The sequence below is a fragment of the Acanthopagrus latus genome, chromosome 20 (genome assembly GCF_904848185.1).
Source record: "Acanthopagrus latus isolate v.2019 chromosome 20, fAcaLat1.1, whole genome shotgun sequence".
NCBI lineage: Eukaryota > Metazoa > Chordata > Actinopteri > Spariformes > Sparidae > Acanthopagrus > Acanthopagrus latus.
In genome coordinates, this window is record NC_051058.1 from 8,725,573 (window position 1) to 8,750,740 (window position 25,168).

Consider the following 25,168-nt stretch of genomic DNA (forward strand, 5'->3'; position numbering starts at 1 on the left):
TGATATTGAAGAAGGGCAGGAATAGTGTCAGTATCTATGGCCGAGTTCTCTGAGGTGAGAGACCTCATTTGACCAGAGCAAATGTTAAAGGCCAAAGATTGCAGAGCTTTTTGAGAGGATCTGAAATGTGGACGAAGCAGAGTGAGAAAATAAATAAATAAAGAACAAATATTATAATTGCCCTTTCTGGCTGCTGAGACATCACACGTGAAACCACTGAAGTGAAGGAGGGGGCTAATTAGGCAGCATAGTTGGGATTTTCCAGTCAGTTCATGCAAAAGTGAAGCTGCATTTTATCAGATGTGTTAATAGGATTTATTTATTTCAATATCATCTCTACATGATATTAATCAGAGGATCAACTCAACACTGCCACCTGATGTACAATAGGCACATAGCCGCCTGCAGCCATCAAGGGAGCAAATATGGGCATGGAAAAGACCCCCTGGACTAGTCCCTCCTTTAATGTCATTGTTTGGTGCAGAGGGAGAGCTGCGCTTCGTTACACAACTGAAGTGTTAAGTTGACGAGCATAATGGCGACGGTGACGATGAGGAGGAGGACACCGGTGATATCAGCTTTTGATGCGTCCCAAAATAGCCTCACAAATAGTTTCATCACCATAAGGAGAAATGGTCTGAATGGGTGTAAGAGGACCAAAAATAAAACCTGGCAAACGGTCCCCGGAATGTGTGTGAGTGGATGATGACGAGGTGCTTTTAAATGAACGGAGGTCTGGCTCTCCGGTTAAACCCCACCTCCTCTTTGGCACTACGGGCTATAGTGGGTTTTTAAAACTCGTCGTCCTGTTTTTTTTTGTGTGTGTGTGTTTCCTTTTTACAATTAACACCTTCTGACAAAGAGTGGCTTTACAATTATGCAAATGTATTACACTTTGCAGGAAGAGACAGCCTAAATGATGCAGAAACATCAATAACACCAGAGTCCATGAACGCTATTCGTCAGTTAAAGGGGCACTATGTTGTTTTGGAGACGAAACTCAAACTCAGATTTTTAATTTTTTCAATATTAATGTGATAATAAGACAAACTCAGACGTATCTATTTTTTCCATAACTGAATAAACATAAGGAAAATAAGGTTGAAGCTAGGAAGGTGGCAGGGTCCGCCAAATATACACAAAGTAAAAAAGTATTAAATTGTGTTGTCCTTTAAGGTTAGCTTGTTTATTCAGTCATGACAACAAAGAGAGCTTGATATTTTGGTTGGTTAAGCATGAAAAAAATAGTCAACAGAGATCTCTATCTTCTGATTAATATTCTTCCCCAAAACTACATAATGCGCCTTTAAAATGATCAAATGGATTTACTATGTTATTTTCAACTTTCAGCATGAGCAACATTAAAAAAAACACAAACAATATGCGTAATCTCAAATATTTTATTGATTTTGTGTTTTTAATTCTCCTCAAATAAGTTTCATACAGCCTCATGTCCTCAAATGTTGCCATTACACTGAGCCAGATTAGTCCACACATGAACATCTGTTACAACCTGCATCCACATTTTGCATGCCTATTTTTCACCTTGGTGAAAACGTTGCCACAACAGGCGATAATCAATCACAACAACGAGACTTTTCTGACACTGGAATGCCAGGAAAGTCATAGCTGGCATTTTACACGCGCCGATCGCACACAGGCTCGTTTTCACCAAAACGGTTCTGTTCCGAGGGCACGTGCAGAGTCATTAATCATCACAGGCGATTGAGATGTAAAAGTTCAGGGTGTCTACGTAATCAGAAACCATCACATTGTATTCCATGTGTCATTTTTTTGTGAGGAAGTCTCACAGTACAGACACGCTAATCTGCATTCAGATGGCCATTTCAACAAACTTTTAATAGGACAGAATGGACGGGACATATTTTACAAACAGCATAGCAAAGAGGACATTTAAAAGAGCTAAGTCTTGGCAATAAAAACATTTACACTTCTCAGGAGAAAGGTCTGGGATACAAAGTTTAACATACTGATATTACAGCACAGTCTATGAAATTAAGTCCATATCAACAAGGCAAAACTAGTCTGTCTGGTGAGAGAATAAGTGTGATAACTTAGACTACAGATACCTGCTTATCTGTCTGACAATCTGCAACACACAAAGTAAAAGTTTACCTCATTCTTGTCTCCGTGGCGCTCGGCACAGTCAAACAGATCAAAACGACATGGCCACAGAGTACGTTTCACCCAAATCAGCAGCGTATATTATTAGCCCTATGCAATATCAAGCACTTTTGCATAGACCTACACTTAGCCTACCATTTAAGCATCTTCATTTATGTGCATATAAATAGAACAGCTCTGTCTAGTGGACAAATTTTTCGCCAGACTGCTTTGACTGCTCTGCACACAGTGTCTATTACATAGCCTATGCATCATATTTCGGGCCAGTGAAGGTATATAAGCTCGCAAGAGCGGCTGGAGGCTTTACTGCAGTGAGCAGAGTCATCCTGAGCGAATCCACTCTAACCCCTTTAGAGAAAAAACCCCAAGGTGAGTTTCACTGAGGAGCTGCAGACCTTTAAGCACCCTGAGTGCTTCGGGGCTTCGACTTCACGCAACGGGATACGAATCAAGGAAAGGGCCAAACAGGGCCATGCAGATTCTGAACATCAACAGCTCAGAGTTTGGCTTTGGACTTACTGAGGAACCAAATGGGGGGAAAAAAATCTATTTGCCACCCAACCACAGCTGCAAAGGATTTTTGATCTTTTGCCTTGGAGGGCTTGGTTTTGGAAAAATTGGACTACCTTTTCTGATCATTTGGGGCTACCAGAGAGGAATACTCACAGAGAGGAATTCTAATAAATATTGCATGGCATAATGAAAGTGACACGTAGCTCTTTAAACTTTAAATGCTGTACTGTCCAGTGAGAAAACTTAACATGCTTAGATTCAAACTGCTTCATCCTGTCTGATGTGCCACAGCTGAACTCATGAACTGACGACTTCCTCTTTTCTCCTCCAGCAGGTAACAATGGCATTCGCTGGTATTCTGAACGAGGCTGACATCACTGCAGCCCTCGCGGCTTGCCAAGGTAAACCCCACCACGAGAATGACACACCATGCAGTATTACAACTTAGGAGAGCCTACATGGCGCTGCACATGCACACAATCATGCACTAGAGACAGGATCTGGACTCTAATTCTACTAATTTGTAGCTGGATATCTTGCTGCAAAATTCAGAGTCACATCTCAAATTGTGGTTAGAAGACATCTCCTTGCATCTTTTCTGCATTGAATACTGCAGAAATGTGTTTTTAAACACATCTTGGAGGTGGATCAATAGTGCAGCAAGCAAGCAGAATGTGACTTTAATGAGCGAGTGTCGATGTTGTTTACTATTGGAACAAAGCAGCTAGGAGCTAGTCACTTAGCATGGCAATAATAAAGTTAGTATTAGATCATATTATATTTATTCATTTTTCTTAAATTTAACGTGTAAGCAGTAGTGGAGTCAAATCATGTTGCAGGAAAAAAAATCTTACGTAACAGTAAGTGTACTCGTTTCAATCTCTAACAAATAATGCAAAGTGCCAAGTGACCAGCAGGAGGCGACTCCACTGGTTTCAAAAAGAAGCTTTTAAGAAAAGGACCCTAATTCTCACCTGATTTATTCAATTAGTAAAGCACTTTCTTACTGGTTTACAGAGTCAATCGCAGCATGATGTTCCATCAACAAATGATGTTGCCATTTAGACTAAGGTAGATGATGAAGCAGGGCATGCTTTAGGGTGTGTCCTTATTTTCTTAGTCGGATAAAACCAGTGTCGTCCCCAGCTCCCCCCTTTAATCCAAGTATGGTCACTTCTGCCTTCAAAACAAAACAAAAATGAGGACAGCTGTAGCACCAAACTCAAGGCTTCAAACCGGTAGTCTACAAGGTAATGGGCAACATCATGGGTTTGTTTGCACTTGATCTAACATGTTCCCTCCTGTGTCTCCTCACAGCTGCCGACTCTTTCAAGCACACAGACTTCTTTGCCAAGGTCGGCCTGGCTAGCAAGTCCGCAGATGACATCAAGAAGGCCTTCGCTGTCATTGACCAGGACAAGAGTGGCTTCATTGAGGAGGATGAGCTGAAGTGAGTGCCACCTCGAGATTTCATCGCAACGCATCCGATAAGCCGCCCGGCTACTCTAGGCCAGCTCTGTCCTCTGGCGCTGGGCGACACTGAGCCGAGGAGAAAACAGAGCAGACTTAAGCCTTCTTGAAATTTGGAGCTAAATTGAGTGCAGTTCATTCAGAAATACCAAATCACCCAGAGCTAAAGAAAACGAGATGACTAAAATGAGGTTTTTGGAGATGATCTGAACGATAAACTCTTAAAAATCATTGAATTTGGTGTAAAAAAAAAAAAGAATATTAAAAATACACTGAAAACCAAATATTTACAGGTCTACTTCTGTACATGTTATCTGTAATACCCACTCATCCTTTCTCTGTGATCGTTCTCTCCAGGCTGTTCCTGCAGAACTTCTCTGCCTCTGCCAGAGCTCTGACCGACGCTGAGACCAAGACGTTCCTCAAGGCCGGTGACTCTGACGGTGACGGCAAGATCGGAGTTGATGGTGAGAAAACCACAATCGCATCTTTGTGACTCTGAGAAATCTGAGATCTCGAAGTAGCGCTTAAAATTCCCTTCTCATTCTTTGTCTCCCTGCAGAGTTCACTGCCATGATGAAGGCTTAAATGAATAAGCTGACCAACATCTTACTTCACAACTCTAAAGGAACAACTTGAGACACCTCTTCGTCTCCTCTTCCCTCTCACTTTTCTCTCTCTTCAACCCCACACCACTTTTATACACTTGACCTCCCACGCAGCCGACCCCACCCCCACGACCCCCCTACTCCGCGACCGCAAACAAACTGACCCCTCTTTCTGACTGTGCTCACCCCTTTGCTGTCCACGATGAATGTACCTGACTAAGTGTATGGCGTGGTTGACTTGTGTCTTTCTCTCTCTCTCTCTCTCTCTCTCTCACTTCTGTCGTCGTTACTATGTGAGTTTTGCTTACTGTGAGATCAAATGATGCACTTTTATGGGAAACGGACGGACGATGAGACAACAATAAAGGTTCTTTTTCAATAACACAAGTCTGACCCTTGTCTTCAATACGGCTTTTGACAAAAAAAGGCACCCAGGAATTGCTCTTGATGTCTAACACCTTCACTTTTACACTGCAGAGGGTGATTTACACGATGAATGATGGAATAGGAAACACATTTGTACAAGAAAACTTGTAGACCGTATCAGGAAAGTGATAAAAATGTTTCTCAAAATGCACTTTTCATCAAACTCCTCATCCACTCATACATAAATCATAACAGCAACCGCTGTGAAAGCCACAAGTGACAGTCGTGCTAAATGCTACGCACTTGGCTAAGATGCTAATTCAATGTAAATAAACAGCACAGGTTAAGAAGGGTTATGAAGTTAGCAAAGCGACCCAGCAGTGTGCGTATTTACCTAGAGTTTGCGAACATTAGCTAGCATTAGCCACCATCACCTATTCATCATACCAAAGTCTGTTGCAAGTCTTGTTACACAGCAGCCATCTTGGCAACACCCCCATGCAGACCCCTATCTAATTTAATAAGGGAGCCATTACTTTACTTTCAATGCTCACTGGGACATAAAAACTGCTTGTAAAGAATCACTGGTCATATCTGATAAAAAAAAAAATACAAAATGATGTTGTGACTTGGCCCCATTATAAGTTTAAAAACATGCTTTTACACCACAGGGTGTGCCAATTTCTTGAACATTTGAGAACAGCTAACCTATAAGCAGAGCATTAACGTTAGCATCCAGCCACTTCCTAGCTAAAATCACTGTTTTATAACCTTACAAGATGCTTGACAGGAAAAACGAAATACATGTAATGTAAAATATCAACGCACATCTTTGGCACATTTATTTAAGCCTGGTGATGAAACGCATTGTATGTAATCAAACTGTGATGTTAGCTCGGAAGTGTTTCGCTTTACGTCGTAATATGGCCTGATGTTCCTCCAGATTTTCGCTGTCCGTCATCTTTTTATTTGCTGATCAATTGCCAAGCTGTAAACTGATGGCAGTTTGTCAGATTCCTTGTAAGATTTGCAACCCGGAACACAACAGCACAACATCCCACCCCGAGCGTGACGTCAAAGGAAGATGGCCGCCTTGCCAACATGGTATTATTGGAGCACTTAAACAAATGTGAGTTTATGTTTTAGTGTTTGAACAACCTCACCTTTCTCTGCAATCCTTTGACATTATCATTTTCAAATTGGAATCCTGTCTGCAGCCACGCCACATGGGTTGAAACTGTCTTGAATCTCGACTGCATGCTCACATCAGTGCAACAACATGACTGGATGATACAGTTAGGCGGCTATAAACCACGCTTTTGAGGAGAAGGGCGGGCTGTGGGTCACACAACCACCATCCCTGCCATGGCACTGTTTTCTATTCAAAATGCATTCAGTGGTTTGTCTCCTCGTTTTTTAACATCTCTGGTCACACCAAACCAAATAAGGCAGTAGCAACAAAACCACTGGATGAAATGATTTGACTGGTTTGATGTTTTGTTTTGTTTTTTTTCTTATGACTTTAACTTTTCTTTGCGAGAAGAACATTGCACCATTCTTTTTTTCTAAACTTACACAGTGTGACTTTAAAAGTTGCATTTTCTAACGATGTTGGAAATCCTATACCCTTGTGGTGATGTGATATCTGGCTCCAACACTCTCGCCTGCACCCAGCTCCTGCTCTATTAAGCAGCTCTCTCCTCTTGTACATTACAGGTGGTGAGGATTTCATTCCTCATACCCACAAAAGTAGTGGGCCCTGAATTGATGGGAAGCAGCCACAAGGTGGCGCTTCTGATCTGTCAATAGGTCTCAGCTGTCAGGCACTTTTACATCACACACTTGGAGGCTTGGAAAATCCAGTGAAAGTGTCCTCACAGCTTCACTCGACTTCACCTTTCTTTTTTCAGTCCAACAAGTAGCAGTGAGTTCATGCTGTCACTCTCAGAGTGTTGGAGTGTCACCGCTGGTGATACGTGGAGGAATAATGAGATTTATTCCCCTGGTTCTCGTTACAAAAAGCGTCCCTCCTGCCTCTGCTAATGCCATTAGTGCTGACTGGATTCACCAGAGGCGCTGCTGTGTCAGAGGGTTCAGAGGGCCTCCGTGTGCAGGCAGCCAGCTCATCAGTTCAGACCGGCCGGTTGTCATGGTGACAGGTGCAAACCCCCTTACAACACCCTGAGGTGTGCGCCTTACAGGAGGCCAGGTGTGACAGGTGAAAACCATCACAACGCACAGAGCGGAGAAGTCCACTCCTGCTGGTCATTTTAAACAAACACTTTGGTGTTTCCGGTCTACTGATCCTCACTTTTTTAAAATGAAATAGCTTTCAGTTTATTTTTTCTTCACACTACTCTCACTTCAGCTTGAGTTACTTACATGCATGTGAAAGTTCTCTTTTTAGTGAGGTTCTAAATCTTTATTCTTAAAGAATTTAATATTAGTGTGGAAAATAATGTCCCTTGGTGTAGCGTAAGATGATTTATGACACGCTGCTCCCTATAATCATCTGAATTTGGGGGGAGATTATTCACTAAAACCCAGGAGAAAAGACGCCTGATTGAATTTGAGATGTGTGTGTGTGTGTGTGTGTGTGTGTGTGTGTGTGTGTGTGTGTGTGTGTGTGTGTGTGTGTGTGAGCTTCCACGTGCACCTGCAGGGAGAGAGAGGGGTGAGGGGGGGAAGTTGATTGGACAAAAATCGCAGTGATATGACAGTGAAGAAGAGGAGAGGAGGAGGGGAGAGAGGAGAGAGCCGCGGATATAAACGGCGGAGGCTAATTGGCCAGGTGAGCAGGTGAGGAACACGAGAAAGAGGCGGCCGGCTGCGGGGAAAACTTGATCCGCGGACAGGTTGGAAACTCAAGCATCCGTCGGCGCATCCAGCCCGGCCTATATAAGACCGAGCCAGCTGTGAGCGGACACCACAAAGCCTTATCTGCTGCTGCTGTGCTGCTGTGCTGCTGCTTTGGACCTGGACGGAGAGGAGACCGAGCCAACAGCGGTGAGTCCCACAATACAGGTGTTTGGCCAGATGTGCAACTGTACCCTGCGCTGAGTTGAAGAATTTTTTATTTTTTATTTTTTTAAATCAATAACTGGATTGTTTCAAACAAGTAGTTCTGTAATCTTTTCTTATAAAGCTACAAACATAAGATAACACATGTCATGATAATATCTGAACTCCTCCAGCTTTCGGGAACTATACCAAAATGATTGGTAAAGTCAGAAAAGTGATGCATTTTAAAATTTGTGCACAAGTAAGGGCAGTGTATACATGCTTGGAGAGCATCTATACTTCATTCATTCTTTGACAAAAAAAGACTCCATCAGCACTACCAGATGTGGCTGACATTAGGGATAGTCACCTCAGAAAATATTAGTTGCATGGCATGTGAAGGAAATGTGTTGGACCAAGAAAAGAAGACAATGTCATTTAAGTTGTCAGTGCTGTAGACTTTTAACAGTTTAGAATTATTATTCGACCTTCCTTGATAATTTCAAGGTAATGGGTTTGCTGGATTTTAATTTTAAGTAAGTAAGATCACTTTGTCTGATTTTACAGTGTATTATTAGGCTATTATCAGTTACAGTGACCCTTAAAGAAATGGAAACAGAAAAGGTTCTTCGGGGGGGTTGCAAAATATTTTGTCCTGATCAAAATGTTGAATACTTGTAAATTACAGAACACGAATACAGAAGAATTCAGAACTGCAGATAAGCAAAAAATACACTGTGTGATAACAACCAAATTTTCCTAAAACTGCTATAACTCTGCAACCCTTGTGCTATGATTGAATCAGCTTGCATTTTCAAAGTTGTGGGGGTTTTTTGTGTGTTTGTTTTTTTTGCTGCTGGTGGTGGTCGTCCTGCACAGCTCAGCCAGCCCAATTAAACAGTTCAAGGGCAGCAGTTACCTCAGTTATTAAGAGACCACCGGGGGAAATGTGACCAGGAAACCTGATGACTAAGGCATACATCATAACATTATTATGAATGCATTAAATGTGGTGGGGAAAAAAAAAAATCCTGAAAAGTCGTATATCTTTTTTTTTTTTTTTAAATTCCACTGATTCTTTCACTGACAGTCGAGCATATTTACCAAACATTCGTGACTGGAGTTTTTGATGGGATCATAATATTAACCTAGATACATCTCCAAATATGACAAAAGTTAATCTGGCACGACACAAAGAAATGGACTGGGAGAATATCAAAAAGCCAGAATTAGGTGAAGAATATGTGTGTGTGTGTGTGTGTGTGTGTGTGTGTGTGTGTCTGCGAGAGGACGGGTATGTGTGTGTGTGAATTATTCACAGAGCTTTTCTTTGACTCTGCAGGACCAACATGTCGCTCACCTCCATCCTCTCAGCTGAGGCCATTGAAAATGCTGTCAAGGACTGTCAAGGTAGCATCTCCACACACACACACACACGCATGCACACACAGATATACACACATTTTGGAACAAGTACTGTCAAATATTTGAAACTATACTCATTATTCATTTAAAACCCTCCAATACAGAAAACATCACCTCCAACATCGCCCCATGACCTCAACACTAAGATCACTGGATCAATAGCTGTAACTTTACCTAACTACACACCTAATTGTGACACAATTGCACAGTAATCCTGATCCACGATTGCTGAATCGATCTGATCTGCTCATAATCTGTGTTCCAGACGTTTCTAACACACTCCCTATACAAGGTGCATAGTCTTCTCTACAGTTTTGTTGTTTCTGATATTGTACTGCGTCCTCTCCAGCTTTAACTGAATAGTGATGAAATCTGAATTTGGAAAGGCTTTCAATCATCTTGTCTGTTTTAGTGGAGGCATGTGTCGACTGGACTTAAGAGATGAAAAAAACAGGGGATGGAAAATCTCCCACCTGGACAGCAGCCACACGCTGCTTTAATCTCCACATCAGCACCCAACCTGCTTAACCTCATGTGTCAGCTTCTGTCTCTGTTATTATTATTTTATTTCTTTATCTATGGTTGTCTGTAACTCTGTGTGTGTGTGTGTGTGTGTGTGTGTGTGTGTGTGTGTGTGTGTGTGTGTGTGTGTGTGTGTGTGTGTGTTGTGTATTTCCAGCTCCGGACACATTTTGCTACAAAAAGTTCTTCCAGCTGTGTGGCCTGTCCTCGAAGTCACCCAAGGAAATCAAAGATGTCTTCCAGATCCTCGATGAGGACAACAGCGGCTTCATCGAGGAGTCTGAGCTCAAGTGTGTGACAAAAAGACCAAACATTTTTTTTACCTCTAGTAACATCTTTTCATATGGAATTATTTGCAGAGCTTTGTATTTGTGTGTCTATTAAAAAGATTTACTCGTACACAGTAGTATTATGAGGGGGACCATTAAGCTATCACCTAATAATCCACTATGGGCAAAGAGTTATGATCACATTTGGCGTGTGTGTGTGTGTGTGTGTGTGTGTGTACAGGTACTTCCTGCAGCGGTTCGTCCCCGGGGCGCGAACACTGACCGAGGCAGAAACCAAGAGATTCATCTCAGCAGCTGATGATGACAGTGATGGCAGAATTGGAGCGGAGGGTCGGTATCTGATTTCTCAGATTGTATTTGCACAGAGTCATGATGTGGGCAGGATTGATCTCATTGGTTGGGCTGAATTTCAGTGGGTGGAGTCAGACAAACACGATCTGACTTAATGGAGTGGAGCCAGCTAACTTTTAACATACCGAAGTGATGCGTTTAGCCATTGTGAGTCATTAACCACTGAGCAACAAACAAGTGATTTACTAACCTGCTTAAATACAGTATTATAGTCATGAGAGATAACATTGATTTGCTATTAAAGCAACATTAGGTAGAAAGTGGCGACGCTATGCACAGCCTTGGACTTCTTTACTTACAGTAACAGAGGGCCGATAATGAGGATGATACGCTTCCTTATTTATGCATAATCTCACCGACAAAATATGAATGGGCATAAATTGACTAATGATTTCCATTAATATTCTTCCACAGGATCGATTTAAGTACATATGCATTCATTATTGGCAGGCGGTGATTTATCAAAATGTCTTTGCGTTGATCTGATCCTCCTCTGATCCTCAGATGCATTAAGACGAGTATCGCGGTCGATCCAAACCACTCAAAGAAGCAATAGCTTTAACATTTTTCAGCAGGGGTTCGTTAAAATCAATCTTACACGCTCAGCTCTCATCGTGAAATGTTTCTTCAATGTTCAGTTCTTCAGATCAGTAACTGAGGATCTTTGTTCATCCATGTTGTTTCAGGTTTATCAGTGTAAAAACTATTTGCAGTGATACTAGAAGTCATGACCTCTTGATTAGTGCCCCAGTTTTGCCCACCGTCCAGTTGCCAGCAATGTCTGAGCTCAGCTGTCTTACATAAGAGGACAAAGACTCAGATTGGAGTCTGTATTGTTATTGTGTAAAACAGTGAAACAGTGAACCATCTGTCTGAGCTGCGTAGTGCAGAACACAGATAAAAGAGGTCATAAGATCGAAATAATTAAATTGTCACTGAAGATTTAAATAGATACCAAAGATAAGAATGGTTAGTAAGAATAGGGCGGGCATTAATTGGAATGTCGGGAAAAAGAATAACAACATAATGAAACATACATAGAAAAAAAAAGTTATGAAAAAGCATATGGAAAATTCATAAAACATAACTTCCATTCTGTATCAACTTTACATGATGGCTCTGCATGAGGTTAAAATGTCCTTGACTCATGGCCATTCCAACTTGTTTTCTTTCTCCAGAATTCCAGACTATGGTCCTGTCCTGAGTTTCACAGGTGAAAAGAGTTCGAGTCTTCAGGTCCTCAGCCCTCTACCCAGCTCTGGGGTCATCTGATCCCAGCTTCTGTTCCCAGTGGTTTATTTTGTTTTCTGCTAAACTCTGTGTGCTGTAATTGTTTTTAAATGACCTTTTGTCCATTTAAAGACGATAAAACCTTCCATCTGTCTTTCCATTGTGTTCGTCCATGTTTTTGTTTCTGTGCACAACTCTGACAATTAATGAGATGAATAAACCTGTGGAAACATAGATCCCCTCTCCATGGTTATCCTTTCTCATGACACGTTTGATGGGTAAACAAATGCTATGAAAATCATATTTGTCACATTATCTTTCAGCAAAAAATAAAAAAGATATTAGTCTTAATGACTGTGTGACAATGATACATGAATGTACAGTACTAATACCAGCTGATAGCTCAAGAGTATAAACCACATGAATGACAGAAGGAATAAAAGCATCAGCTGATCTGTTGTTGTTTGTGGTGCTGGCTCAGGCTTGTGTGAGCTGACCAATCAGAGCAGATTTGACAAAGAGACAGGGGCTGAAACAAAGCACTTCAGACAGAGCTGCAGCACTGGACAGAATGAGAAAACTCATGTGTTTTTTGAGCACTAAAGCATGTAAACCTATTCTAGTATGGACCCAAAAATGTCATGGACCTGAAAATGAGCATAATATGTCTCCTTCAGGTGGATTTTCCTAAAATACATAGTTTTCCACAACATGAATTTGCCACTTCACTAGAAACACATAAGGGAGATAAACCTGTGTGCAGACTGAGGTTGGTGACAGTGTATTTCATGACTACATGCAATGTATTGCTCACAGATCGTACACTAAGATAATTACAATTTAACAAACTGAATGAAGCATTTGTTTAGGGTCTCACTAAGATGTATATTTGTTTATAGAGAAAATATATAAGGCGTAAAACATTACAGGGATTAATGTGAAATAAATGTATGGTATAATCTAAACCAATTACTGAATGTGAGGATGAAAGAAAGAAATTACTTCCAAATGTAAGTACTACACAGTAGACTTCCTATTGTCATTGTCACTGCCTGGGATACAGAGACTTGATGTAATCAAATGCATGACCAAAGAGGTTCTTGGTTAATAATCCTCCTCCTAAAAACTCTTTGTAAACAAGAGAATCTAATTAAGTACACATTGAGTCAAATGTTACTGCATGTGAACCCACATCTTTGCAGAATCCGACTACATTAAATAATAATCAAGAAGATATTCTACAGTTCTTGATCCCCTTGGACTAGGAACCTCTGGCTTGACATCGATTGTACCCGAGCTGCTGAACTCGTGACGCCGCGCTGTCAAATACAGGAAGTTAAGAATGTGAAGTATAATGCGGCATCTCCTCTCATTGATCTCATTTCCTCATTTTTTATTTTTGTTTACGCAACCTACAGCCACAAGTACCTGCCCTTGCTGGGTGTATGCTTTGTAAGGTGAGTGTTGCCGTCGTCTAACGCTGTTTTTCTCCCCCCGAATCTCTGCAAACACAACTCAGCCGCTAGCAGATCGAGCTAGCAAGCTAGTGGCTGCTGGATCTGGCTCACCGTCGGCTTGTTGCTGAGCTCGACGGCAGTTAATATGAAGTAGTTGTACATGTTAAGTCACAGAGCCACGGACGGCACCCTGTGTGCTCAACTCGCAAAGTCATAATTAACAAAAACAAAACAAAACAAAACAAAACAAAACAACACGATTAGCTTGTGTGTTGTGGTTCCTCTCAGAGCTTTTAGCTCAGTTTGCACAGACTTCACCGGCTTAACTACAGCAGGCAACGTAGCGAAATGTGCGTGATCCTGTACACAGTGCCGGGAGCAAACATGCCTCAGATAGTACTGAAGTATAAAAACACACGGATTGATATTCTTACGGAATTTTTCAACGGTTGTTGACCTTCAAATTAAAACATTTAAAGCCTCATAAAACCTGAACGTCATGGTGAAGCTGCCTGGCACTGTGTGGTGTGTTGTTGGGCCACCATGACATGAAAACATTGCTCATGTGTTGTTGCATTGATTGATAGATTCTAGTTTCTATATACTGATCATTTGTCCACCACTTTCTGCTGTATCAAAGAGTGTTGATGAAACACTGATCGGTATCAGTACACTAAATAAGCTGGTAAATATGTGTAGATATCAGTTTTGTGCTTTTGTTTAATTTTGAGTACCTTCAATGGGATTATCTTTTAGAATGAGAATAGACTATTAAAAGGAAGGGGGTACACCGATTCCAGTGCCACAACCAGGCCTATACTGTAAACAACACATTTACCATTTTTTTTCCCAAATCCTGATACATCTGTACCTTCCTGCATGGAACTAATTTGTGTACTATGTTTGTAATGTAGTAACTTAAGACCAGGGATAACTTAGGCACTTAAAGCCACGTCAGTGGCCTGCCATGAATAAATAAATGTTAACAACTGTTAACGGAAGGTATAAATCATTGACAAAGCAGCTGTGGGTCAGTCATGTCATTCACAATACCTGATCCACAGAATATTGACAGTATTTGGTAGGGATATACAATCCACATTTTTTTTTTTTTTTTCAGTTCTGATCCAGTTCCAATTCCTGAATTTGAATATCTGCTGATACCGAGTTGTGAGACAAATAAATGCATAGATATATATAAACTGAGTTATTATTTTTCAGTCAAAATATTAAATGAACTTGTGGTAACTTTGTAAAAATCTTCAGAATTAACACAAATTACAATTTAAGATGTAAACATTTACAGAGTGCAGCTCTTGCACACCTTAGGGAAGACGGGTACATAGGAGAAGACCGAAGGCCGACACACTCTCCCCCATTGTCTTGTTAGATAATCTGATGAAGGTCTAAGTACCAAAATGTTGTTGTTAAGAAACTTCATTAGAAGTGGACAGTGTGTGTGTAAGTCCGTTTCCTGAAGATATAAACACCAAAATTAAGTCACAAATTATTGCAAATTGAATCACAGCTCACACAAATAAGATTCAAAATAAACAATCAAAATGATTCCAAACATTTAGTGCAAATAAGACATAAAAACATGACATATAATTGAATAGAGCGGCTCCGCATGAGCATTATTATATCCCTACTGATCCAGCATACCAGATCAGTGTTTCCAAGTATAGATCCAACTTTGCTCTAATAAACATCGGCTGTCCTCAGTGTGTTTGTTTGTGCATGTTTAACCCTCCAGTTAGAGCTTAATGATTCTCTCTGGATCTGTCATGCTACAGTTGATGATGTGCTTGTCCTCATTCTGCAGGCACACGGCATGCTAACCAAACTGCCTTTGGAACAAAGGAAATCCAGACACAAGTTACACTAATGCTAATGATCAGGTAAGGTGTACATGTTCGTGATGACACAAGGCTGACATTGATGTTAGCTGAAAGAAATCTAAAAGGTCTTTATTTTTTTACCTGGTTTGCGTTTCTTCATCTCTCTCTTTGTGTCTGTTACAGTCCCAGGATGGCCTCAGGAATGCAAGAGAAACAGTACACACCATCTCTGCTCAGTTTTTTCATTTACAACCCGACATTTGGACCCCGAGAAGGAGAGGTGAGGTTGATTCCAGATAAACACAGAGTTAACAGTTTGATGAGCTGTTTTCTTTTTAACTCTGGTTATTAGGAAAACTTGCCAAAAGTGTAATTGCAGTGTTGCAGTGCTAATCAAGGTGTTTTTGTATTCTCTAGGAAGAGAAGAAGATTTTGTTTTACCACCCAAGTGATGTGGAGAAGAATGAGAAGATCCGAAATGTTGGCCTTTGTGAAGCCATTGTACAGTTCACCAGGTAAAGAGTTCAGCGCTGTAGGCTTGGCATTCATTTGTAAGTGTCCAATATGAGCAACGTGGCGCAGTTTAACAAGCTGTGTTAAAGCAAACAAGAAGGAGGGCGTCCTTTCTTTGAACTGGAGGTATAACAGAACAGGGAAATGTTGCAATAAGGGTCGATAAAAACACTGATAAATATCCATTATCTGTGAAAGCAGAAAGGACCGGACTGAACTTCTTTCTTTTCACAGTCATGTCTTCTGTCTTCCAGGACGTTCTGTCCAACAAAACCAGCCAAGTCCCTGCACACACAGAAGAACCGGCAGTTTTTCTTCGAGCCCGAGGACAATTTCTGGATAGTCATGGTATTTTAAAAGCTTACGTGTACATCTCTTGTTCAGTATTTGCTCTGTTTGTCTAGGCTTTGTTGAATTTCTTTGGATGTTCTTAGGCTTTCCTTGTCTAATCCTGCTGTTTGTATTCCAAATTCTTTCCTCAGGTGGTTCGAAACCCAATGATTGAGAAACCAAACAAAGATGGTAAACCTCCCACAGTAGAATATCAGGAAGAGGAAATACTTGTGAGTGCTGAGTGATGCTCAACATCTGTATTCCTTTCACTAAATCTTGCTGGTTTTAACTTTAGCTCACCATATGCTTTTGCCTCTGTAGGACACTGTTTATGGTGCAGTGGTGAGGCAGTGCTACAGTATGTACAAGGTGAGTGTGAACCCAGTATATGTATTTTTAGATACTGTCAGAACTCTTCCTCTTCTAAGAGCCATACAATGATAACCCTGTACTACCAGTTAAAGGCCTTTGATACAAAAATAGTGGTGATTATTTTTTTGTGCTTTAGCTCTTCAACGGCACGTTTGGCAGAGCGGTGGAAGCCGGCGGAGTGGAGCTGCTCATTCAGAAGCTTGAGAAGTTCTTCTACAGGGTAAAAAGCTCTCCATTAAATCTTTGTGTCGGGGTGTGAGTTCACGTCATTCATTTTTCTTTACATGCCTTTTTAAATATTGGCTTTGAAAGCATGATTGATTATAGCCTGACGATGTGCACATGGATGTTGTACTAAAAAGTCACTAGAGCCTGAAAGTCAATGTTTTCACAAGGTCTCACCTCCAGGAATGATACTCTGTTAAACATACAGTGTTTCTGTCTTTACTAGCTGTCTCCACTTCATAACACAGTCAGCTTGCTGGAACGATAAACACATATACACAAGTATAAAAAATTAATTTCTAATTAGGGAATACCCCTCTTAAGTTAACACGGGCTTCCCTCTCCTCCATGTAACCCAAAGACTGAGACAAAGGGAGAGATGGCAGTGGTGTGCCTGTCAGAGGTTGAATGTCAGGATGATGCAAGCGTCTCCACACAGCATCAGTCAGAGTTTCTTATTCCTCTGGCTTTATTGCTCTGTAAGCAAGCACTTGTAGGCAGGTAAACTAACCCCTTTCACCTTCCCTTCTCCTGTGTCTCTGGCCTGTGTCTCCTGTTATTTCTTTGTGTGTGTGTGTGTGTGTGTGTGTGTGTGTGTGTGTGTTCATTCTGGGGGTTTCAGTATCTGCAGACTCTCCATCTTCAATCCTGCGACCTGCTGGACGTGTTTGGAGGCATCAGCTTCTTCCCACTGGACAAGATGACCTACCTTAAGATCCAGTCGTTCGTCAACAGAGTGGAGGAGAGCCTCAGTCTGATCAAATACACAGCCTTCCTGTATAACGACCAGCTCATCTGGTACAGACTTGAAACTTCTTTTGTAAATTGTGTCTTTTTCCTCCAGCTATTGATACTGATATTAAATTTGGAAGCCCTCTTGAACACACCACCTCAAGAAATAACACTTTCACCAACAAAATTAAACTTATTTATGCATCTTGCAGAGCTCTTTACAAATCAAAACTGATTGGTAGTGCCTGCCACCAGCACACAGCAGTGTTTAGCCATGTTGTTTTGCAAGCAGACAGAAGTTGCTAGGAAACACCTTCACACAAAACAAAGTTAGTAGAGATGATTTGTAGGGTGAGACTTCACGGCAAACTATCTCTATCCATGGTAAACAGAGGTGGGTCTCGTAATCCTCTTTGTGGTTAACACGCTCACTGAAATGTCACTTTCTCTCCTGGAACAGTGGCACAGTGTGTAAGCACGGGGATTACGTAATATCTAATGAAATTGCTCGAGAGCAGTGTGATCTTTCATTGTCAACAGAAAAACAGAGGAGCTGTTTAATTATTGTTTAAATTAGATAGCATTGCTCTGGAGTATTCATAGCAGCGCCATTTTAATCAATAAATATAATGCCTCACCCATGATGCACATTCAACTGGAAGCACACTGAAAATAGTCAACAGCCACACATTATTTGGTTTTTGGCAGGGTGCCTTGTAAAGGTTATAATACTGTCCCTGTGGTGTTGTCTGCAGGAGCGGACTGGAGCAAGATGACATGAGGATCCTCTATAAGTACCTGACCACTTCGCTGTTCCCCAGGCACTCCGAACCAGAGGTGAGGAAGTGGGAGTGCACATGGGGTTAAGATAAAACCACGGTGATTGTATTGAGCCTCCTTGCTGTCGGACTGAAAATGTGTGTGAAGCATCCACATTTAAAAAGAAATGTTTAGCTTCTATGTGTTCTATCAGAATCAGCTTTATTTGTGCACATACAAGGAATCTGTTTTTGTTTCACTCAATCAGTATATAGACATGCAGCATTAATACGCCACAAATTCATTGGTTTTGCAGAACGTCAGCTTCAGATGATTCTTGCACAAAAATAGTCTCTGAGTGAGGTCAACAGATTGACTGGAAATTATTCACTGTACTCATACATGTCATTAAAGTGAGAGCTTCTGTTTTGCCAGAAAATACACTTAATACCTTTCATCAAATTCCTTCAAAGACTTCACTACAGACAGTATATTGTGTGTTCTGGACAGATACAGTTGCAGAGTGTAAACAAACCCTGAGTTGGTAATTCTAGTTTACGATGGCAGCACCATCTTAGCACTGATATTAGGCATTCACGATACTATGCTCCTGCATGATTATGAAGAATGTAATGTGAGCTGATGCTTTTATTTTTTTATGTTAATGACCCAGACAGTATGGGATTTCAGTATGGGAGCCGCCGATTTGAACTGCGCTTCTGTTGTCAGTTGACTGTTTTGCATGTCGTAATGATGTGACGTAACAATTATATTAATTTGAGTAAATTAGATATTATTATTTTGTATGAGACAAAGTAAAGGTGACAGACAGATGTCAGGTGATAAGTGACAAGAGATGATTTTGTCAAAGCAAGTACAGTTCAAAGACAAATGTGTTGCTACATGTTCGGATAACAGGCAGTGGCACCAATGGGACCTCACACTGTCTGACTTAAAAACATTCGTCTTCATCAGGGAGGAGCTTATTATTTGGAGCACACACTATTAGTGCTAAGATGGTCATGTAAGAAAAAATGAATACACACTGTGGTTTTCAGTGACATCATTTTGGCATAAATGGAGCCTCATAAGACAGAAATTACAAGTCAGCTGTCCTGAATACGAGCTGTGAATATTGCTTGCAAAGCTTTGTTGAACATTTTCCACTAAACCAAGTCTTTTCCCCTCTTAGCTGGCTGGCAGGGACTCTCCTCTGAGGCCAGAGGTCGCAGGGAACCTGTTGCACTATGGGAGGTAAGTCCCCGATTACATGTATCTGTATCTGTGTTTACCTGCAGAGGGTCCTGTAAAAGCGAGAGTGGCATTTTCTTATCATATCATTTATCAGCATATCTGTCAGTGGAATAATCTGTCTTGAATGTACAAGTTGTCCAATATTAAACATCGAGGCGTACTGTTTACATCCACGTGCATGTGTCTGCAGCAGCGTCTTGTGGTCTCGACCCACTGACAGTAATGAGCTTTGCTTGCAGTCAACCAAATTATTTAAGGAGGCAACTCCCTTGGCTAGCACTTTGTATTTAAATAAGAGAGCAGGGGGTAGAGTTTCACTGCACGCTTCAGGGAAAGAAAATGAAATCTACTTTCTATTCAGTTTCAATGTACGTATGTAACCAGAGACAGTTTGCTCAAGCGTTTTCCGTCTGGAAAAAAACTGGTGTGTGAACGCTGCTTCAAGTCATTTGTCCCTGAAGGTGAAGTGGAGCTGCTGCAGTAGCCCAAGGCTGACGCCTGGTGACCTATAAGTATAGGCTCTGATTGGATGTCACTCAAGAATATAAAGAATATTAAATGAAGGGCAGCAAAATTGTTAGAAGTAGGTTGAAGTAAAATAGTCTACAGATGCACTTGGAGAGAGTTGGATACACACATGCAACACAAAGAGAGGCCTCAGTGCTCATGGTTTCTAATATGTGGCATCCTTGGAGTCACGTGTGTAAACAGTATAACAGTGAATCCTTTGTTCAGTTTGGATCTGTCATGAAGGGATAAGTGGTGAAGAAGAATGAATCTTTTAGTTCTTTTATAATCAGTCTGATATTTGGTTCAGTCTTTTCAACACTTTTGTTCAAGATATCTGGACAACTACTGGCTGTGTTGTTGTGTATTTGGTACAGATATTCAGGAAAGATAATGATTCATACCTGTAGTGGTAACCCGCTGTCCTAACATCTAGTGCCACCAACAGGCCAAACCTTCCCCCATGAGCAACACTTGGATCCGTCTCATGACGCCATAAAAAGTGACACACAAATCCTCGCTTCCAGTGCTTTTGCTGTAGATGTACAGGAACATCCCCTTTGAATGAATATATAGCGTTAATATCAATTAATCGAATGACTGAAAATTAGTTAGCAAAATGGTTCCGGTTTCAGTCTTGGTTCCAAATGGTAATATGTGATGACATATTAGTCATTAGCACAATTAATTGTTTTGCACTAGTTGTTGGACTAAACAAAAGATTTGATTTACTTTTTTTTTTTTACTACATGTTGACATAGAGATCAACTGATAAATTGTTAGAAAGATAATTAATAAAATGTTTGAACATCAGGACAATCTTAACATTTTCAGCTTCACAATTCTTCAGGCTCCTTTTTACAGCCCTACTAGCAATCTGTCCTAAATTTGTTTTATAAATAGTCTCTTAGGTGGGCTAGCAGTTTTTTTTTACTTTTTGGATTATTCACGCTCTCCTCTTGTTCTCTCCAGGTTTCTTACAGGACCCACCAATCTTAAAGACCCTGAGGCCAAATTCAGATTTCCAAAAATATTTGTCAGCGCAGAAGATGGCTATGAGGAGCTACACCTGATTGTTTATAAGGTAGAGTAAACATGATCTGCTGTAATTGTGACTGTCCATAAAGGAGGGTTTTTTTAATGTATTAAAATAGGGGGGAGTTGTCATTCATTTTCATAATCTGTGACTGGAGGATTTGTTTATGAACAGCAGATTTAGGATGAAAAAATTCCACTTCTCTATCAAACGATATGGATTTTTTGGTATTAGACAGCTGAATTTTAAAATGATGAAGTTTGCCCATGATGTTTATCATCATGTTAATGTAATCTCTAACCTGTGTGACCTTGATTCAGCACTTAACCTGCACCCATCTGCTCTTTTCCAGGCGATGAGCGCTGCAGCGTGTTTTATGATCAGTGGTAAGTGTGCACCCAGTCACCCATCTGCCCACTGAAATAAAGGAGTCCACTTTCATTTCCCATTTCCTGGTTAATTTATTTTGGTGCTGTCTAGTATTTTAGCCATTTTACTGCTCATATAAAACTAAAATGTCCCTTTTGTCTTCATATGTCCATAACGTTTGTCTCCTCCGTCTCTTTTCTAGCCTCTGTGGAGCTGACGAGGGACTTCTGTGAACAGCTGGACAGCTTGGTGGGCCCTCAGCTCACTTTGTTGGCATCAGACATCTGTGAACAGTTCACCATTAACCGCAGGATATCAGGGTCAGTTGACTGCTTGTTTAACAATATTTCTAATTGCTACCAACAATTTAATTACAGCAACAACTCATGTCTATATTCATAATAAAATACTTTCCCCCTCATAATGCAATAAAGGTGAAATATATAGCGACAAAGCCCAATTATTTATTGTTTAAAAATAATTTGGTCTGCATTTTACTAGTTTACTCCTTACTGAGAACAATTTTCATTTTTGCCTTTGCCTTTATTGATAGTAAATTGGATATTTTTATGTTGTTGAGTGTTTGGGGAAGTAAACAGCTAATTTGATGACATCACCGGGGGTGTTTGGGATGTGATGGGCATTTTTAAATGATTCAGTTTGATTATCATTGCATTAATTTAAAGAAGAAAATGTTGGTTGCAGCCCCACTGTACACTTATTTGTTCATCAGTTATTTAAGTAAGTGCTGCATCATACATAGTCAAAAACAGTTTCCAGCGCATTACCAGAATTAGAGAGAATGTTGCATAAGGGCACAAGATGATTTTAATGAAATGCAGTCCCATGATTAGCCGTGTTGTTGTCATCAGTTTGTATTAACTCTGCCTGGCTGCCAGCGTCAGATGAGACTCTAATACCACTGGATATCGTCAGGGCACTACTTAGGGGTAACTCAAGCAGAGTAGCCGTAAAGACTGGCATCCTGGCCCGCTCTCCTTTAACCCCAGCAGTTAGCTTCAGATTCGTGTGCCCCTGTAATCCAAGACTGGACTCCCTGGTCTGGGCAATTTGATGGGCTCCTTTTTTAATCACTCAAGTGAAGAATCCACTGAATAAATGATGGCGTTCCAAATTCCTCAGTTGTCGTTCAGGTGTGTGTCGTGATTTGGCCTGTTGGAACTGTAAATAATGAGATGAAGCACAGATAAAATCAGTTGTATGGCCTGTTTGAATACCTACACGCACTCTTCCAGAGATACTATTACAGTACTGTTGTCAGCTAAGCTGTGGTAATAACTGTATCCTCAGTTGACCTTAACGTGGGTGGACAATGGATTGGGCTTAATTAAAATGCACAAGTGGCTTTTTGGTGGATGTTATCATCCAAAGTGATTTGGCCCTCCTGTATCATCTATTAATAATGTGTGTTTCCTGAGTGGCTTGCCACAGAGACACCCGAACACTTTGACTGGACATCGTTAATCTCCTACTGATGTAAACAGGGGCTATAGTGGTAAAACAAATTAGCAAGATATGTCTTCCCTCCATATCAGCTCAAAATAAAAGCTGAGGGCAGCACCTCTAACAACCAAACAATGTCACCTTGAAAATGAAGTAGCACCCTTTCAAAAAGATGCACATCATAGACTGGGCCTTGTTTTTCACAAGCAGGAGGTCACACAGCTTTAACATTTTGTGTCCACTCAGGCCTGAGAAGGAGCCGCAGTTTAAGTTCATCTACTTCAACCACATGAATCTGGCGGAGAAGAGCACCATCCACATGAGGAAGACTGCCAGTGTTTGCCTCACCTCTGTCCACCCCGACCTCATGAAGATCCTGGGAGACATCAACTGTGACTTCGCCAGGTAAGGCAGGAAAAGGCTGTAGCTGTGTTTATCTCAAAGGCCTCCACACATTTGGTCAATAGTGTTTCCTAAGTAAATCACAACATTATGTTCAGGCCTTATTGCTCCCAGCAGTAGCAGGTCGATTTCCTTTTGCACAAACCTTCAGGAATAACTCTTGGGTACAATGAGAAAAATGACACGTCAATAGCAAAGCCAAGTATCCTTGATACTGAGCATCCCACTCCCTCCCAAAAAGGATAAACTTGTAGAATATGTGGGCGAGCTGATACACATTCCTTGCAGCATCAACACTTAGTCCCAGCTAATTTGTTTGATTTCTGCTGAGGGTTTTTAAACAACCAAAACAAAAATGTATTACAAAAATCCCTCAGCATCAATGATTTAGAGGAGCTACACTGAGATTCCCAGAGACATTTAGCATCCTCAGGATTTTCATCCAGTTCTCCCTTTCTCAACTCTGCCTGGCATGATTTGTTAAACTAGCTGTGTCATTTTCATAGATAATGTGATGTGAATGTGAACTTTGTGAGCTCACTCAGTTTAGATGCAGTCATGAGACTGGAGTCATGTGAAAGCCCCATTTCCAGACTGTGGGACATGAAATGGCATCGACATTCATAGCTTTTACGCCGTTATCAATATCAGTTCCTCTTTTTGCCGAGATGTTGTACAGATGTTTTTGTCCCTGGCAGCATACTCAAAACATACATACTATTACCTGTGCAATTTAGATATTTAAATGTAGGTGATTTCTTGTGGATTTCTGTTGTGTTTTACTGAGAAATGCATCCACTTCTGACTTCACAGTTCCAATCAGATACAAAGAATCTGCTGTAAATGTGACAGTTTCCTTCACTTGACTTTATATTTGTCTCCCAGGGTGGATGAAGATGAAGAAATCATTGTGAAAGCTATGACAGATTACTGGGTAGTTGGTAAGAAGTCAGACCAGAGAGAACTGTACGTGATCCTGAATCAGAAGAACGCCAATCTGATCGAAGTAAATGGTAAGTCTCCACCAATTGGCAATGACTACATCTCTGTCAGTCATCAGTACTTAACAACCTTAATGCCCTTTTCTCTTTTCTCCCCTACAGAGGAAGTCAAGAGGCTTTGTGCAACTCAATTCAACAACATTTTCTTCTTGGACTGATGCAGCAAACAGGCAGAGACTGTTCAACCACACTAAAAACTGTCAGCGTTGCAGGGTATCATGACAGCATCAACGTAATGCAATAATTGCATTGTAAAATAAGAAAAAAATAAAAAAGCTCTCTCACTAAGTTTTTATTTTATTTTATTTAACCTATAAAAATTGTAATTTTCTCTTGTAATTACATGTAAATCCAGATTTTTACTGTACATGTACTTTATTTTCTGTCTTTCTTTGTACATACTTCCAGGGTTTTGTTAACTGGACATATTGATTTGTTTCAAATTCCAACTTGTTCATGTTGTTTTTGTTTTTCTTGTTTTTTTTTTTAAATGACCACATCATGACAGTGTCTGAAATTAATTTAAAAAGTGATATGCACAGAACAGTTTACTCCAGGTTCCTTTGATGATCAGTGATAGTTTTAAAATAAGATGTCATTATGTCAAAACTATTGTGGTTTGTAAACAACTACGCTAACTTTCAATAAATTAAGAAGTCATTTTGTGTAGTGTAATTTTTCTACTTGTTGTTGAAGATGCACGCCTTCTTTCCAAATAACAGTATTGTGTTTATCTGGGCAATACTGGGCCCATTTTCAGACCACAAGAATAAACTTTGATTTTAGGAGATTACTGTTTCAGGGAGGTGATATACATTACATATACACATATAAGCATATTTTTTCAAAAAATGTTAAAGAGAAGTAATTGGTATGTATCAAGCAGACTGCAAGATTAATATATACATATATTGATTGTGAGATATATCGAGGAAAACGCCTGTATTAATATTGTGTGACAAAACACGAGTTACAGTAAATTG

The 25,168-nt window shown here is 40.6% G+C and overlaps 3 protein-coding genes across 4 annotated transcripts; all 3 read left to right on the forward strand.

Moving 5' to 3' along the window:
* Positions 1–2,427: 2,427 nt before the first annotated feature.
* Positions 2,428–5,115, forward strand: LOC119009244 (parvalbumin beta). 2 transcript variants are annotated; one of them, XM_037080289.1, is made up of 5 exons: positions 2,428–2,514; positions 2,990–3,059; positions 3,976–4,108; positions 4,486–4,595; positions 4,691–5,115. In XM_037080289.1, exons 2-5 carry the CDS (start codon positions 2,999–3,001, stop codon positions 4,714–4,716), a joined length of 330 nt encoding a protein of 109 aa, XP_036936184.1. In that variant the 5' UTR covers positions 2,428–2,514; positions 2,990–2,998; the 3' UTR covers positions 4,717–5,115. The 2 variants fall into 2 exon arrangements, with proteins under 2 accessions (XP_036936184.1, XP_036936185.1); XM_037080290.1 differs by having other exon boundaries at positions 2,434–2,514; positions 2,993–3,059.
* Positions 5,116–7,824: 2,709 nt separating this feature from the next.
* Positions 7,825–12,154, forward strand: pvalb9 (parvalbumin 9). The gene is made up of 5 exons (XM_037082209.1): positions 7,825–8,108; positions 9,445–9,512; positions 10,207–10,339; positions 10,560–10,669; positions 11,869–12,154. The coding sequence occupies exons 2-5, from the start codon at positions 9,452–9,454 to the stop codon at positions 11,892–11,894; spliced, it is 330 nt and encodes a 109-aa protein (XP_036938104.1). The 5' UTR covers positions 7,825–8,108; positions 9,445–9,451; the 3' UTR covers positions 11,895–12,154.
* Positions 12,155–13,194: 1,040 nt separating this feature from the next.
* ccz1 (CCZ1 homolog, vacuolar protein trafficking and biogenesis associated) lies at positions 13,195–24,846 on the forward strand. Its single transcript, XM_037082208.1, has 17 exons — positions 13,195–13,377; positions 15,203–15,278; positions 15,402–15,498; positions 15,636–15,733; positions 15,986–16,079; positions 16,214–16,294; positions 16,386–16,433; positions 16,573–16,656; positions 17,284–17,459; positions 18,149–18,230; positions 19,345–19,406; positions 20,886–20,997; positions 21,302–21,335; positions 21,521–21,638; positions 23,029–23,187; positions 24,070–24,197; positions 24,288–24,846. The coding sequence occupies exons 2-17, from the start codon at positions 15,265–15,267 to the stop codon at positions 24,341–24,343; spliced, it is 1,443 nt and encodes a 480-aa protein (XP_036938103.1). The 5' UTR covers positions 13,195–13,377; positions 15,203–15,264; the 3' UTR covers positions 24,344–24,846.
* Positions 24,847–25,168: the final 322 nt, after the last annotated feature.

Coding starts and splice junctions, on each gene's coding strand:
- pvalb9 (XM_037082209.1), top strand. CDS start 9,452: ATGTCGCTCACCTCCATCCTCTCAGCTGAGGCCATTGAAAATGCTGTC. Junction 9,513..10,206: donor TGCTGTCAAGGACTGTCAAG/GTAGCATCTCCA, acceptor GTGTATTTCCAG/CTCCGGACACATTTTGCTAC. Junction 10,340..10,559: donor ATCGAGGAGTCTGAGCTCAA/GTGTGTGACAAA, acceptor GTGTGTGTACAG/GTACTTCCTGCAGCGGTTCG.
- LOC119009244 (XM_037080289.1), top strand. CDS start 2,999: ATGGCATTCGCTGGTATTCTGAACGAGGCTGACATCACTGCAGCCCTC. Junction 4,109..4,485: donor ATTGAGGAGGATGAGCTGAA/GTGAGTGCCACC, acceptor CGTTCTCTCCAG/GCTGTTCCTGCAGAACTTCT. Junction 4,596..4,690: donor CGGCAAGATCGGAGTTGATG/GTGAGAAAACCA, acceptor GTCTCCCTGCAG/AGTTCACTGCCATGATGAAG.
- ccz1 (XM_037082208.1), top strand. Junction 15,499..15,635: donor TTGGACCCCGAGAAGGAGAG/GTGAGGTTGATT, acceptor TGTATTCTCTAG/GAAGAGAAGAAGATTTTGTT. Junction 19,407..20,885: donor AACCTGTTGCACTATGGGAG/GTAAGTCCCCGA, acceptor TGTTCTCTCCAG/GTTTCTTACAGGACCCACCA.